General features: G+C 35.3%; 1 protein-coding gene across 1 annotated transcript; it reads left to right on the plus strand.

Moving 5' to 3' along the window:
- Positions 1-19: 19 nt before the first annotated feature.
- On the plus strand, positions 20-1,621 carry LOC122271600 (uncharacterized). The gene has a single exon (XM_043053473.1). It carries the CDS (start codon positions 20-22, stop codon positions 1,619-1,621), a length of 1,602 nt encoding a protein of 533 aa, XP_042909407.1.
- Positions 1,622-14,427: the final 12,806 nt, after the last annotated feature.

Consider the following 14,427-nt stretch of genomic DNA (forward strand, 5'->3'; position numbering starts at 1 on the left):
GGATATAGAAGAATTGAATATGTTTGAAAGAGTTGCTACTGAAATAATGGCAAGTAGAAAATTCGATCTTAGAGGGGGGGAGTACACCGACTTAACCGAGGAAAATTCACAGCCACCTACAAATGTTCTTGGTATGAGCTGGGATAAGAAATATGATACTCTTCAAGTGAGTACAAGTTGCATTAAAGAGCTTAACATTGAGAAAGTAACAAAAAGAACCATCCTGTCAGCTGCACATAGACTTTTTGACCCCTTGGGTATGATCTGTCCTGTAACGTTGATCCCAAAATTGCTTCTTCAGAGCATTTGGAAGTTGAAACTGAATTGGGATGATGATGTTGAGGAAAACATCAGAAGAGAATTTTTGAAATGGATTGAAGGTGTACTGTATATTGAGAAAATTAATATTCCAAGGTATTTTGGACTAAGTGGAGCCAAGAAGTCTTCCATTCATTTCTTTTGCGATGCAAGTAAATTGGCCTATGCTGTGGTTGTTTACATTAGAGTGGAGTCTGAGAATAATGTACGAGTTCAATTACTACAGGCGAGAAGTAGAGTAGCCCCTACAGGAAAAGGAGAAATTACCATAGCACGACTTGAACTTCTGGCAGCAACCATTGCATCTCGTCTTTCAACTTCAATTTTGTCTGAGGTAACTCATGATGAAGTGTTTTTTTGGTCAGATTCCACAACTGTTTTGGCCTGGATCAAAAGAAGTGAACCATGGGCCATTTTTGTTTATAATCGAGTGCGTGAAATCAGAGAGCAGACTGATGTTAACAACTGGAGACATGTTCCTGGGACGATGAACCCAGCTGATTTGCCAAGTAGAGGATGTTCTGCACAACAACTTCTGCGATTGCAATGGTCAGAGGGTCCCAGTTGGTTGCACTTACCTCAAGATTTGTGGCCTTCGTCTGAAGATGTCGTTAATGAGGAGGAAGTAAACTGTGAGAAAAGAAAAGGTGTCACAACCTCAATGATAAATTTTGAAGTGACAAAACTTTTGAGTTCTAATATTTCTGACTATCGAAAAATTGTACATACTATGGTATGGGTGAAGAGATTCCTTTTTAATTGCAAAAATGAAGAAAGAAGAAAAGGAGATCTTTCTGTTAAGGAATTAGAAGAAGCTGAGAAAACTACTGTATACTTAATACAGCAGGAGACCTTTACAGGAGTTTCAGATAAACGCCTTAAAACTCTAGATGTATTTATTGATGAGAAAAGAATCTATAGATTAAAAACAACTGTATATAAAAGAGATGATTTTGAAGAGTTTAGAACACCTGCTATTTTACCTGGAGCGAATTCTATAGTAAAACGTTTAGTACTGTTTGAACATAAGAAAAATGGACATGCTGGTGTTTCCTACACATTGAATTCTCTTAGAGAAAGATTTTGGCTACTGTGTGGTAGAAGAACAGTAAAATCTGTATTGAGATCTTGCGTCGTCTGCAAGCGTTTTTCTGCCAAATCTGTAGATACACCAACTGCATCACCACCAGCTGATAGAGTTCAAGATGCAGCTGTTTTCCAAGTAACGAGAGTGGACTTTGCTGGTCCTGTGATTTTGAAAGACAATTCAAAGGCCTGGATATGCTACCTGTGCCGTTTATAGAGCTACGCATCTTGAATTAGTCACATCACTATCAACTGTGGCATTTTTACTGTGTTTCCATCGATTTGTTTGTAGAAGAGGAAAACCTTCGATTGTATACAGCGATAACGGAACGAATTTTACAGGGAGTGCAAAGGCATTATCTTGCATTGATTTCAAACAGGTTTTTGTTAAGGCGAGGGATCAGCAGATTACCTGGAAATTCATACCTCCTAGTGCTCCCTGGTGGGGAGGCTTGTTGGAATGATGAAAGGTCTGCTGAAGAAAACCTTAGGTCGAGCGAGTTTAACATATGAATAAATGCAAACAGCTTTATGCAACTGTGAGGCCATTTTGAACGAGAGACCTTTGACAACTGTGTGTTCTGACGCCAGTCTTACTGCTCTTACACCTGCAGACTTCCTAAAAGAGATAAAACCTAGCTTTGTTCCGGACATCAAAACCAAAACTGATCCCAATCATCTGCGAAGGAGAATACAATACCTACAAACAATTAGAGAAGCTTTTCGAGTAAGGTTTCGTCAAGAATATTTAGGCGCCCTGTGTACTAGGCAGAAAAGGAACACCTTTCAACCATTGAAAGTAGGTGATATTGTGATCATTGGAGATGATAACAAGAAAAGGATCTTATGGCCACTCGGAAAAGTGATGGAAACAATGCCGGGTACTGATGGAGTTGTACGCCGAGTGAGAATGAAAAACTAAACAAGGAGAGCTAATCAGAGCAGTACAAAGGGTGTATCCTTTAGAAATAGTTTACCAGTTGCTAAGTGTGAGAAATTTACTACCAATAACAGTAGAAAGGACAGTTTCTTTGAAAGATAAGAGCTTTGCAAAAATTCCCGTTGTGACTAGGAGTGGACGAGCTGTTAGAAAACCTGACAAACTATCTCTATAAAAACTCCATAGTGATTTAGAACTTTAATTTTTATTTCAAATGATCTTGTAAAGTGTCATTTTAACATAATATATACTTAGGTGGGAGGATGTGAAATATTATGTGCTTATGCGCAGCCTATTTTTTGTTCCTATTTAAAGATGGCAACGAGAAGAGTTATGGTGGTTGCCATGGTATGTTTAGAATGTAAATAATAGTTTTTTGACTAAGAGATTTGTTTTTTTCTTCTTTGGAACGGCGATGCTATAATTTTGTTGTTGAGTAAATAAATCTTCCTTTTATTAAACGTAATAGTAGAGTTTTCTTAATTATTTGATTCGAAGTCTTTTGAGTATCATTTGAGGTCATCTTTTATTGGTGTATTTTTTGACAACTGATGTTTGTGACGGAATTCGGCCAGAGACCGTATAACCTTTAGATGAATATATACCCACGCTGCTTTTGTCCAATTGTTTAAATCCGTCTGTTGCCAGAACAATGCTGCTGGTAAGGTTTCGATAGCAAAACTCTTTAAATAAGGCTCTTATCTGGGGTGGGGCTAGATTCTTGGTTTGGAATGCAAAGTTGTCTAAATGAATGACGACGTTTGGGGGAATTGGAGTAGGGGTATGGTATTTAATGATGTTATTTTGGGAGAGGTTCTTGCTAATCATCCATTTATGCATGTATGGTATAAGCGGAGCCAATTTACCTTGTGGAAGGTTGGATAGTGGGAGATTAAGGTGATGGAAGACTGGAGAATATGACTGTAGGGAGGTGTGGCGGAAGCAGAATTTAGCTGCTATCCATTTGTGACGAGAAGCTAATTTACTCACTCCCGCTTCTTTGAGAAGTAGTAGAGTGGGTGTCCATCGAGGTAGTCCTGCTGCTACCCTAAGCGCCGCGTTGTATAGGATTTGTAGGGTTCGTAAGCCTGTTACACTTGAGGAGGTAAAGATGTGGTTACCGAAGTCTAAAACACTTCTGATGCATGAGTTTACGATTTGAAGAAGATGTTCTGACTGGGCTCCCCAGCGGGTGGTGGCAATACAGTGAAGAGCGGAGAGTTTCTTTAAAATTTTTTGTTTTAGTATTCTGAAGAGGTGGTGGAAGCTCAGGTTACTGGGGAAGTGAAGCCCGAGAATTCGGAGGTTTTGAACCCACGGGATGGGCTTATTAAAGGTGTTGAGACTGAAGTTATCACCTGAGCGTCTTCTAGAAAAATTGATGACGGTTGCTTTTTTCCGGAACGATTTCGAGGCTCCAGTCCTTACACCATTCCTGAATAAGGTGGAGTGAAAATTGCATCTTATGTCTTACTTATGTAGGTGGTTTCAGCGATTGCTATAAGGTAGATGTCGTCTCCAAAAATGAGGCAAGTATGTCACCTGGGAGGATGGGATGCAGGTCTGGCACGTAAATCATGAAAAGGAATGGGGAGAGCACAGATCCTTGCGGAACGCCTCTGTTTATAGGAAAGTTGGCTGAAAGCGCTTTCCTCCATCGCACGGCTATTTTTCTTTGGTTGGTTTGTGGATGAATTTGGCTGCTCGACCAGTAATTCCGAACTTTAAGAGTTTGAGGATTAAATGTTCCTGGTTTATACTGTCATACGCAGCGTGACTGTTCAGGGAGCAGCAAATTACATACTTTTTTTCGAACCGAGCTTGGAGCCGGGGGACTTGCATTTTGAAGCTGTGAAGGCGTCGTTGAGTTCTTGTAGAGAGAATGGTTTGTTGTATTCTTGATCAGCTCCGCTGAAATCCAGTGGTAGTGGGTTTTTGTTTGGTGGTTTGGAATAGAAAGCTGCAAATGCATTTGCTTGAGACAGTGGGCTGTGAAGCTCTATGTTGTTGATCATGATTAGATTCGACGATATATTTTGGTTTTCTGGGAGGTTAATAATTGCACGGAGTATTTTTCCAATGGATTTAGTTTGACCTGCGTTGACACAAACGTGATTCCAATATTGTCTTCGGACTGAGTGTATTGTTTATCGTAGCTCAGCTGCTGTTTTTTTGTATGTGTTCCACTTATCTGGGTTGAGGGATCTGCGCGCGATTCTTAGATATTTTCGTTTCTTACCTAATAAATAGGAGCACAGACTGTTCCAATAGGGTGGGAAGAGTGGATTAATCGCTGGTCTGAAAGAGGTATGTTTCTTTATTTTTTGCTGGAAAATAGTTTGAAACTTTTGAGTTGTGAGGGTATTTTCGGTTCGAATAGTTTCTTCAAGGTCACGGGTTAGGTTCTTCCAGTGCACTCGAGTTTGCCTGTTCGAAGCGGGGTTGCTGTTTGGGGTATTAAGGGACATGCTCACAGGGGCATGATCGCTATCAAATGTGTCTGAGGACACTACGACATTCATTTTGGGAAAAAAATCAGCTGAAGTTATTGTGAGGTCTAGAAGGGAGGGTTGGCACCCTGGTTTGAAGCATGTGGGGACCTTCGTGTTTAGTAGAGAGAATTACGCTTCTAGGATCAGCTCGAGGAGCCTATCCGCGTCTCTTGCAGCCAGTCCATTCAATATTGACCTTTAGGGGAATAAATATTCACTAGTAAAAATGAGAAATCAGTCGTTGTGATCTGCACCGCAAAGATTTCATTATCTGATGTTGGTAGATTTGGTATTGAAATGATTTTCGATGAAATGTTGCGGTCAACAGCGATGAGGAGTCCGCCTCCTCGACCTCTCGTTCGGTCCTGACGGAAAATTGTTTTGGACGGAACACGGAGGGAGTCTGCTGAACTTAGAAACGTTTCCTGAAGAACAATTATATGTGATTGAGAAAAAGGTTTTATTTTAAGCCAGTGAAGTTTGTTTTTAATACTTCGGCAATTCCAGGAAGTGATGTTAATTGGCATTTTGTAGACTGTACAAAAGGTAGCTAGAAAGTTGTATTGTCAATTGCAGTAAGGAAGTAGAGGTTAGCTTTTGGTTTAATTGGTCGATGATTTTGTTTGAACTTGCGAGACCTTTTGGGTTAGACCTCTATTTTGTGGTCTTGAGGTTATGCCTCGCATTGGTGCAACTGGGCCCTGCCCTTTAGTTTCTGGTCGAGATTCTGCTTCAATGTAGGTGGGTATGTTCGGTGTGGGTGACTCAGTGTCGGTCACGAAGGGAAATTCGGTTTTAGAACCGTGATCTAGGGCTTCCGCGTCTATTGTCGGGCGAAATTTCTTACGTGAAAGATTTTGGTGAGGTTGTTCGATGTCTTGTCGAGAAGTCAGAATTTCTAAGACTTTAAATATTTTGTCGAAGAGGGTGTCCTGGCGTTGAGTTAACGCCAAGAGTTTTGCGTCAAACACTGTAGCTACTTCTGATACTGCTGTTTTGACTATTTCTTTGATATCCGCAATTTGTTCTGAACGGTCGGATTTCACCACTGATGCAAACGTTGGTTTATCTTTTTGTGATTTATATTGTCTGCGAGCTTCTGGAAACGTTAAGTGAGATTCGTTTTTGAAGCGTAAAAATCGAGCTTCCTCTAGTCGTGCTTGGCAATCAGGGTAGTCAGAGGCGTGGTTCTCTCTGCAATTGCTGCAGATCGTTGTAGGGCTGTTGCACGCAGATTTCTGATGACTTCCACTGCACTGGCTACAAATTTGAGTAGGAGCTGGGCAATTCTTTTCTAAGTGTGTGAATTTGTAACATTTATGGCACTGTCTAAGACGGTCATAAAATACTATAGGTCGGAAGCTATCATAGAAGAGTCTAAGATTCTTTGGCGTGTATGTTCCGTAACAGGTTACTAAGCAGGTTTCAGAGGGGACGATATCTCCCCTTTTTTTGGAATCGTCGAATACTGTATACTTGGATGTTGCTGTACTCTAATTCGGCTTTTAAATCACAAAGATTTAAGTCTAACGGTATATCGTGTAGAAGGAAGCGAGATGTAATGTTTTCTTGTATCACTTCTGGTTTGGTAGGTATATCAAATAGAGAATTTAGGTTGCTAAGTTCCAATGCTGTAGCTAAATCAGAGGTTTGAATAAGTAGTTTGTCCTGTCTTGTATGAGTGCATAAACTAATTTTTCTTGGGTTGCTAACAGCGTTCGTTAGAATTGTTTTTAATAGCAAAGGTTTTTTGGGAAACGAGTTTACTCCTGTTGGCGAGAAAAATAGTGCGTACGAATTAAAACCATTGTCCGTTGCGTACGTCAGTTTGTCTTGGATCGTGTCGTCTTATTCTAAGAGGATGTTAGTATTCGTTTTCACGAGACGACTGCTATATTCTGCAGCAGTTTCGTCCATTAATTCATTCTGATCCAATATTTACATTTCCAAATTATACGGAAAATTGTAACTTACAGTTTTCCTGGAAAGAAACATAAGAGTCTGTCGGAGAAGGGGGCGGTTCCTTTCCCGACAAGCGAAAACTCCCAACTCGAGACAAAACAAAAATTACGAAGTTCTTATCAGTAACCGAGGTGAAGTATCCGTTATTAGAAATATAAAGGACCTATTTTATCACAGTTCGTTGCTGTCGATTCACATCAAAACATCCAAAGATTTTTCCGCTAACACACAACCTCCTATCCTTATTGACTGTAACAAAAAACCACATTTTGAGTACTGTTTAATTGTTGCTACAGGTGTTCGTCATGCTTTCAAGGTCTAGGCTTCATATATGTGCTTGCAGCTCTTATAGATTAAGAAGCTGCAGCAGGGGTTCTTAACTTTTTCGGTTGTTGTTCATTTACGTCGCACTAGAGCTGCACAATGTGCTATTGGCGACGGTCTGGGAAACATCCCCGAGGATGATCCGAAGACATGCCATCACAATTTTGATCCTCTGCAGAGGGGATAGCACGCGAAGTCGAGCACTTTACGGTAGAACAGTTTAGAGAGGACCAATATAACACACCCTTGGTCTCTACGCAGACTGATCCAAGTGGTCACCCACCCGCAGTCAGTGATGCTTGACTTAACGATCAGTCCACTGTGGGGCTCTACTTTTTCGGAACGAACTGTCTTACAGCAGCCACGATATCATTACGTCAACCCTACAAGTGTGTAGCGCGACGACTCCTGAAATTGGGAAGCGCCAAGGCTATTTTCACGGCAAGTTTTGACAGAATAGCTGCAGCTGAATTTTGAGCAGGATATGAGAAGTATATGATGGACGGTATTTGTTGTGTTTAACGAAGTAAGTGTATTTTAATAACAAATCTTCTGTTTGTGTTTCTTATAAATAACTTTTTATATGTTTGGAATGTACTCTAGGGCTTTGGATGACAAGTTTTTTTTCACTTGTCATTTTTTTCGTTGTCACTTGAACTGTAATATCTAAGCCTATTGTTATTGCTTACTATTCATGTGCTTATAGGGGTCAGGGATTTAATTATGTACAGGAATCTTGTAAGGTGAAATGTTTGTGCGTGATAAGACCAAAAACGTCCCTGTTAAGTGTGCAAACTGTGAAGGGGAGCAGCCTCAAACTACAACAGCTGTCCAAAATATCCTAAAGCCCAGTTTAAAGGACAGATAGTAGAGAACACTAAGAGAACCTTCTATAAGGCTCTCATGGGGCAAATAGTGCTAGTCAGAGAGCATACTATTAATGTAGATTAGGGGTGCACAACCTGCGGCCCGCGGGCCAAATGCGGCCCTTCGACTACTGAAGTGCGGCCCGCGAGAGTTTCTAAACACAATAAAAAAAATTTAAAAAATGGCAATTTTTAATCGCACTTTAAAGTCATCACGTTTTGACACAATCAATTTTAACAGATTCTTTAGTAAATGTACGTTTAACGCGCTTTCTTGAAGCCGAATTTATCGTAAATATAAATGATTTTTTTTAAACAGTTATTTCCGCTTTTCTACGTGATTTTGAAAATTCCGAATTTTTATAACGACGCGAGTTTCAGATCGCAAATTTAAATAATCACTTTTTGGGCACTTTATTTGTGACGATTTCATCTTAAATCTAAGTGATTTTCTATTTTTTTTTTGCAATTCTTTCTTTTTCTTCAAAAATTTTTCTCGGCAGTTATTGCTATGCGTTCCTACGTATTATAAAAAATTCCAATTATTCTGTTACGACATGCAAATTTTAAATCATGCATTTGACGCGCTTTATTTGTGCTGAGTTCAGCATAAATATATTTTTTCCTAATTATTTCTATACTTTTCCTCGTGATTTTGACGATCCCGTTATTTAACTATGATGTTATTACGACACGTGATTGTTAATCACGCAATTAAATAATCACTTTTTGATACGGTATTACCGTACAGTTTTATCGTAAATCCTAGTTATTTTTCCTTCTTTTTTATTTCCGCAACGAATATGATTTGGTCGAATGTGGTAATGAATTGTGATTTGATCAAAAACCAAATATTCGGCAAAAAGAAGAAGAAAAAATCTATTGAACGCCGTTCACTTGGGGCCAAATAGCAAAATCTTTTAGCAGTATAGCAACACTGAAACTAAAATTTCAATGCTCAGAATAATATTTCCTGGAAAAACGTTAATTAACTCTAAAAAATAAGGCCAATCAAGAACGTTTTTGAAAATGTCGAAAAGCGAAACAGAGAACGTAAAAATCAATCTTAATTTTTGAAAATTTTTTTTAAAGCTGAACATCTCAATTTTTCAATTACCAGAAAAAGCCAAGAAAAAAGAATTAAGTCAACAGAAATGCTATTAAAAATTACTGCGTTATAATGAAAACGTCTAAAAAAAGTTTTTTTTTTATTTAAAGAAAATAAAAAGATAGAAAAAATGTTCTTAATTTTTTAAGTGAAAATCTTATGCCGAAAATCTCAATTTAAATTTTTCTCATTGCCATAATTTTAGAAGAAAAAAAATTGCTATAAAAATTTTTTTTATTTGTAACTTTATTTTTAAAAAAATGCTGAGTCATAATAAAAATGCCTAAAAAAAGAAAAACAGAAAAAACAAATTTTTCTTAGTTCCTGAAACAAAACTTTAATGCTGAAAATCACACTTTTCTATGTTACTGGTTATTTATATTACAGTACAGGGAAAGAGTGATAATAAATTAATAGTATGAGACGTTCTGTTAAAATGCTGGGTTATAATAAAAACTGCAAAAAATGGATCCTTCTCAATTCTCAAAGTATCGAAAAAATGACAAAATTGACTTGTCTGATTATAATTTTAAAAAAAAAAGTAATATCTATAAAAATTCAAAAATAAAAAAAACTTAGAAAAATGCATTTCTAAAAAATATTTTGCCAAATATTTGACTGATCATTCAACCAACTGAATTTTTCACAGAAGGGCCAAATACTCGTTACATCCCTCCCTAATTTAAATGCAATGTTATTGCAACTTGAGAAATTCATAAAATGGCGGAAAACGTGAATTTTTAAACTGCTCACTGTTTGTAGTTTAGATTTCAATTTTTTGTTGCTTAAGTGATCTTTTTCGATAAAAAAAAGGAAAATGTTTACGATATAAAAAATCTAATAATTAATAAAATAAAATAATAAAGTACATTACAAAATAAGCATTGAATTTTATTTTGAACTATCACAGTTTTGTTTTTATTTTAGGCTTTTGTTTAAAACCTATAAATTTTCTTCAATTAAAATATTTAATTTGAATTTATATTACTTAATTACGACTAAACTTTTTCCTACTTTCATTCTGTGGGCATTGCAGTTTTTTTTTAATTTATTAGAATTTAATTCTAAAATGAGTTTTCATATTGCATGATATGATAAAAAAAAATATTTCTTTTCTTCAATGTTTATTTATTTTGATAAATCTATTGTTCATATGATAAAAATAGAAATTTTTTTTAAAAAAAAAAAAAGTATAAGTTTTTTTATTTTTGAATGAATTCTAATAATGGAACACTACTAAGTTATTGATATTACTAAGTTTATTAATAAAAAAAATGGAACGATAATGTTTAAATAAACATTATTACATTTGTCATTAACATGTCTAAATACATGTGCGGCCCTTCTCTCAAAAAGGTTGTGCACCCCTAATGTAGATGAAGCAAGATCTGTTATGACAGAGCTCAGAGATGTTGTTATACAATTAAAAAAAGAAGGCTTAATTGACTTGCTGAAAATCCTGAGATCCATTACTCATAATACAACTGTAAGAAAAACTCACTTCATTTGAAACGCAAACGATATAGTAAATAAGATTGAAGAGTTGGAACATTTTCTGACCAAGTATGACCCAAACGAATTCATGATTACGGAAACTCACTTAAACAAGCAGAACAATGCCAGAGTTCATAATTCTTATCGATGTGACAGAAGGTATAGAGGAGCAGTGGCGGTTCTAGTAAAGAGCAGTATTAGTCACCGTGAGTTTCACCTCTCAAACAAAACTGGTATGGTTATGTTTCTATCCTATTAAATTATAACAATGAAACTATGAAAATAGTTTGGTTATATAATGCACCTACTCTTATCATTACTGAAGCTCCCAACTCATGTATCATGTTGGCAAATACATTTATGAAAACAAGTTTCTTGTTCACATATAAATTGGATCATTAAATATTGTAAATTTTCAACACAGCAAAATACAAAATTTGAGCAAAATCGATTAATCCTGAGAAGTTAGATTATAAAAGAGTAGTATATATAAAACTCAGGAACTATTCATCCAATTTCGTTCAAATTTTGGATGTTCCCATATGGAATTAGATACTTTAAAATGATCAAAAACTGTATTCCTTACAATTCAAAATTTTTCAGACTGTTATTAAATAATAAATATTTACTAAAAGTTATTTTTTCCATGGAATTATCTTTGGAATCATGCTCACAAATTTTTCAAATCCCTTAAGAAGCTCTCAAGCTGTGGCGAAATACGAAAAATAAAATTAACACTTGGAGCTCCAAACTATGGATCGCTCACCCGATCAAACTATTGGGACCATATTTCCCAGATTACGGCTACCCCTTATGTTACGGGGGTTAGAAAATCGAATCCGTTGAACAAAAGTTCTGTTTATTCAGAGAAAGTATGTTTTTGTGTCTGGTTACGTAACTTAAAATAAAATATCGTCTGCACCAATTGATCAGCATATTTGACGTCACGCCTTTGAACTATTAAGATGGAGCGCTAGAACGTGATGATCCGATTATTAAATCAAAAGTTATTCAGGGTAGTCCTCTTTTTTTCACGGTACGTTAATTTTAAAAATTTACGACATCTTACAGAGAAAATTTGACTAGGAAAAACTATTCATGTTATCTTCTCATGTCCACAGTTTTCCTGTAAAGATAATGCTAATCATAAAATACCGATTTTATAAACCTCTTGAATCCGGTTACTATATCGTCAGGAAGGTCTTTTCAAGATAAACCATTAAAAAAAGGAAAATTATTTATTACTTTCAAATCTAAAAATTTCATCTCGCGTTATGGAAATTGAAGAAAATCATAGTTCTTTTTTTATCGGCACATATACCCACATTTCAAAAAGTCAAAATTGAAAAAATATCCAGAAATTTTTTCGTTATAAACATGGATTAAAAAAAAAAAGTTTCCTTACTCCAATATGGGCAGGACCCTTAAAAATACAGCTATAATAAGAAAAGAATTTATTTTTGAATGTTTGGCCTATTGAAACTTCTGAACAGACAGAAACAATGACAAAGAGTAGTAGCAGTTTTTTTTTTAATATTCCAAAACGAAAAGTCAGAAAAAATGAAAGCTGTTTCGCTAATTAAAAAAAAATTATTTTTAATTATTTGTCATGATAAAGAGTTTTAATTGCTACGGATTTCTAAGCTGAAAAATGCAATACCTTTGAACAAAAAAATTTCAATGAATATCTTTAACATTGGTTACAGAAAAATTATCTTCACGATTAAGAAAATATAAATCTCATAACTATTTTTTAAAAAAGAGAAAAAAGTGTAAATTAAATAAAATTAAAGTAATCTTATGTGAAATGTGTTTCAACAATTTCATCTTTGATTATTTTCGCGTCTCTTTTGGGTACCACTTAGATTACTACTCCACCTTCTTTAATTCTTCTAATACCCTTGACACCAGTTTGAAGTTCTGCTGAATTAATATGTGCTTTAAGAGATTTTTCCGTCTCTTCTGGAGTACAAACAACGGTCGGACGCTGTAGGAGGACCCCACTTTATGGGCCCCATCTTGTACGTTGCTCTCTGCGATTTCCGCATATGATTTTTGCGCTTTCCTGAATTATTTGCTTTAAGGCGATCTGCGCTAAATCTTCGAGTCCTTTCGTGTAGACCCAAGACCTCATTTTGCCTGTTAACAAGATCGTCATACGCGAGGAGGAATTTTAAAAAGACAGAAATATTTCTCATTGCTTTTCCTTGATGAGCCATTTTTATTAATGTTAGTTTATTTCAACTAAAAATATACATTAAAGTATGAATTGCTTTAAAAATCAAATGCTGGTTTGATCACAGACAGAGACAATAGAAATGTATAAGGTTTTAAATGAAAAGTTTTTAGGGAAATAACGTTTAAAAATTGTCTTAAATTATCTCTTATTTTTTATTGTTCACTTCCAAAATATTTTATTTAATTATTATTAGAAGATGATTTTAAGTCCTTCCATTTTTATTTGAATTCCTTTTAAATTTTTCCGCCGCCCAACTACACAAAAATAAAATAAATTATTTTTTAACTCTAAATTTTCGACTTCAATGAAATCAACAAAAAACAACAACAAAAGAACGCATGTTTTAGATAATGAAGTTAAACCAGAACGAAACAAAATAGGTCGCCTAAAGAAAAAAAATATTATTAAAAAGGAATAACCTATACACGATTACCCTTTATAAATAAAATCCTTTCATTTCAAAGAATAATAAGAGAAAAAGGCATTTCATAAAAAAGATCATTTCAGAAGCATTTTAATTCAGCAAAAAGAATAAATCCTTGAGAGAAGCTTAATCAAAAGCAAAATATTAAGTACTGTAAAGCGGTCTTTGCAACAAAATAATAAAGTTTCAAATAGTTGACGATTCCACCCCCCCCNCGATTCCCCCCCCCCCCCACTCTTTTTGGTCATCACGTTTGACGGCTTTGAATCAATCCTATCAATTTTTCGTCTTTCGGTACATTAAAAAAAATTGTATATGTTGTTAAATGCTGTTACAACGTGATATAAAACAATACTTGTTGAGAGTGCTTGGAGTTATTTTTGAGAACTTTTATCAATGTTCTGGGAAAGACGGTATGCGATTTCACTGTATCAGAAGGTGATGGGAGACTCATTGGAATATACTCACTATATTCTGACGAAAACTGAGTGTTAGGGGGCGTGGCTAAACGAGCAATTTTAAATATTCATTACAAAATAACTTAACTGAAATAGGTGTCAATTGTCATAAAAAGGTTTGAAATTCATTTTAGAAAATAAAATAAATACCACGCAGGTTCCTCGCTGCATCTTAGTAAGTGAAAATTTGATAAGGAGATCAAAAGTTAGTAAGCTATTCCGTTTTCTAAATGACGCACTGTACATAAATACAAAAATATAATCACGCAGCAGTGATATAAGATTACAAAAGTGAAATAAAAATAACATAAAACACAATGAATAAAACTGTATGTATCTAAGGGTGGGGCAAACAAACATAGTTTTCGTATCCAAGTTGAATAAACTAGTCTACTTACCTATAAAATCACGTTAAAAAAGTTTCCGTAAAATTGAAGGATATTTAGGGGTCACTCAAATCATTTGAATTTTACTAAATACGGATTATTTAATATTTACGACTTTTGTCGAAAATGTATTGGATATCTATGAATGTTTGTATACTTTAAGTCCATCTATTTTCAAAACACTCTATCATTCTTTAGCCAACTTATAAATTAAACCAACTAACTGGTAATACTTTGTTTTTGTTTAAATTTGTCATATGTGCCAACCTTTAAAGAAATATGCATCACACAAAACATGTTAATTTAAGAGAAATTTCAATGATTGGAGCA

The sequence above is a fragment of the Parasteatoda tepidariorum genome, chromosome 10 (assembly GCF_043381705.1).
Source record: "Parasteatoda tepidariorum isolate YZ-2023 chromosome 10, CAS_Ptep_4.0, whole genome shotgun sequence".
NCBI lineage: Eukaryota > Metazoa > Arthropoda > Arachnida > Araneae > Theridiidae > Parasteatoda > Parasteatoda tepidariorum.

Bases quoted from the DNA above. Each gene is read 5' to 3' on its own strand.
- LOC122271600 (XM_043053473.1), top strand. From the start codon at position 20: ATGTTTGAAAGAGTTGCTACTGAAATAATGGCAAGTAGAAAATTCGAT.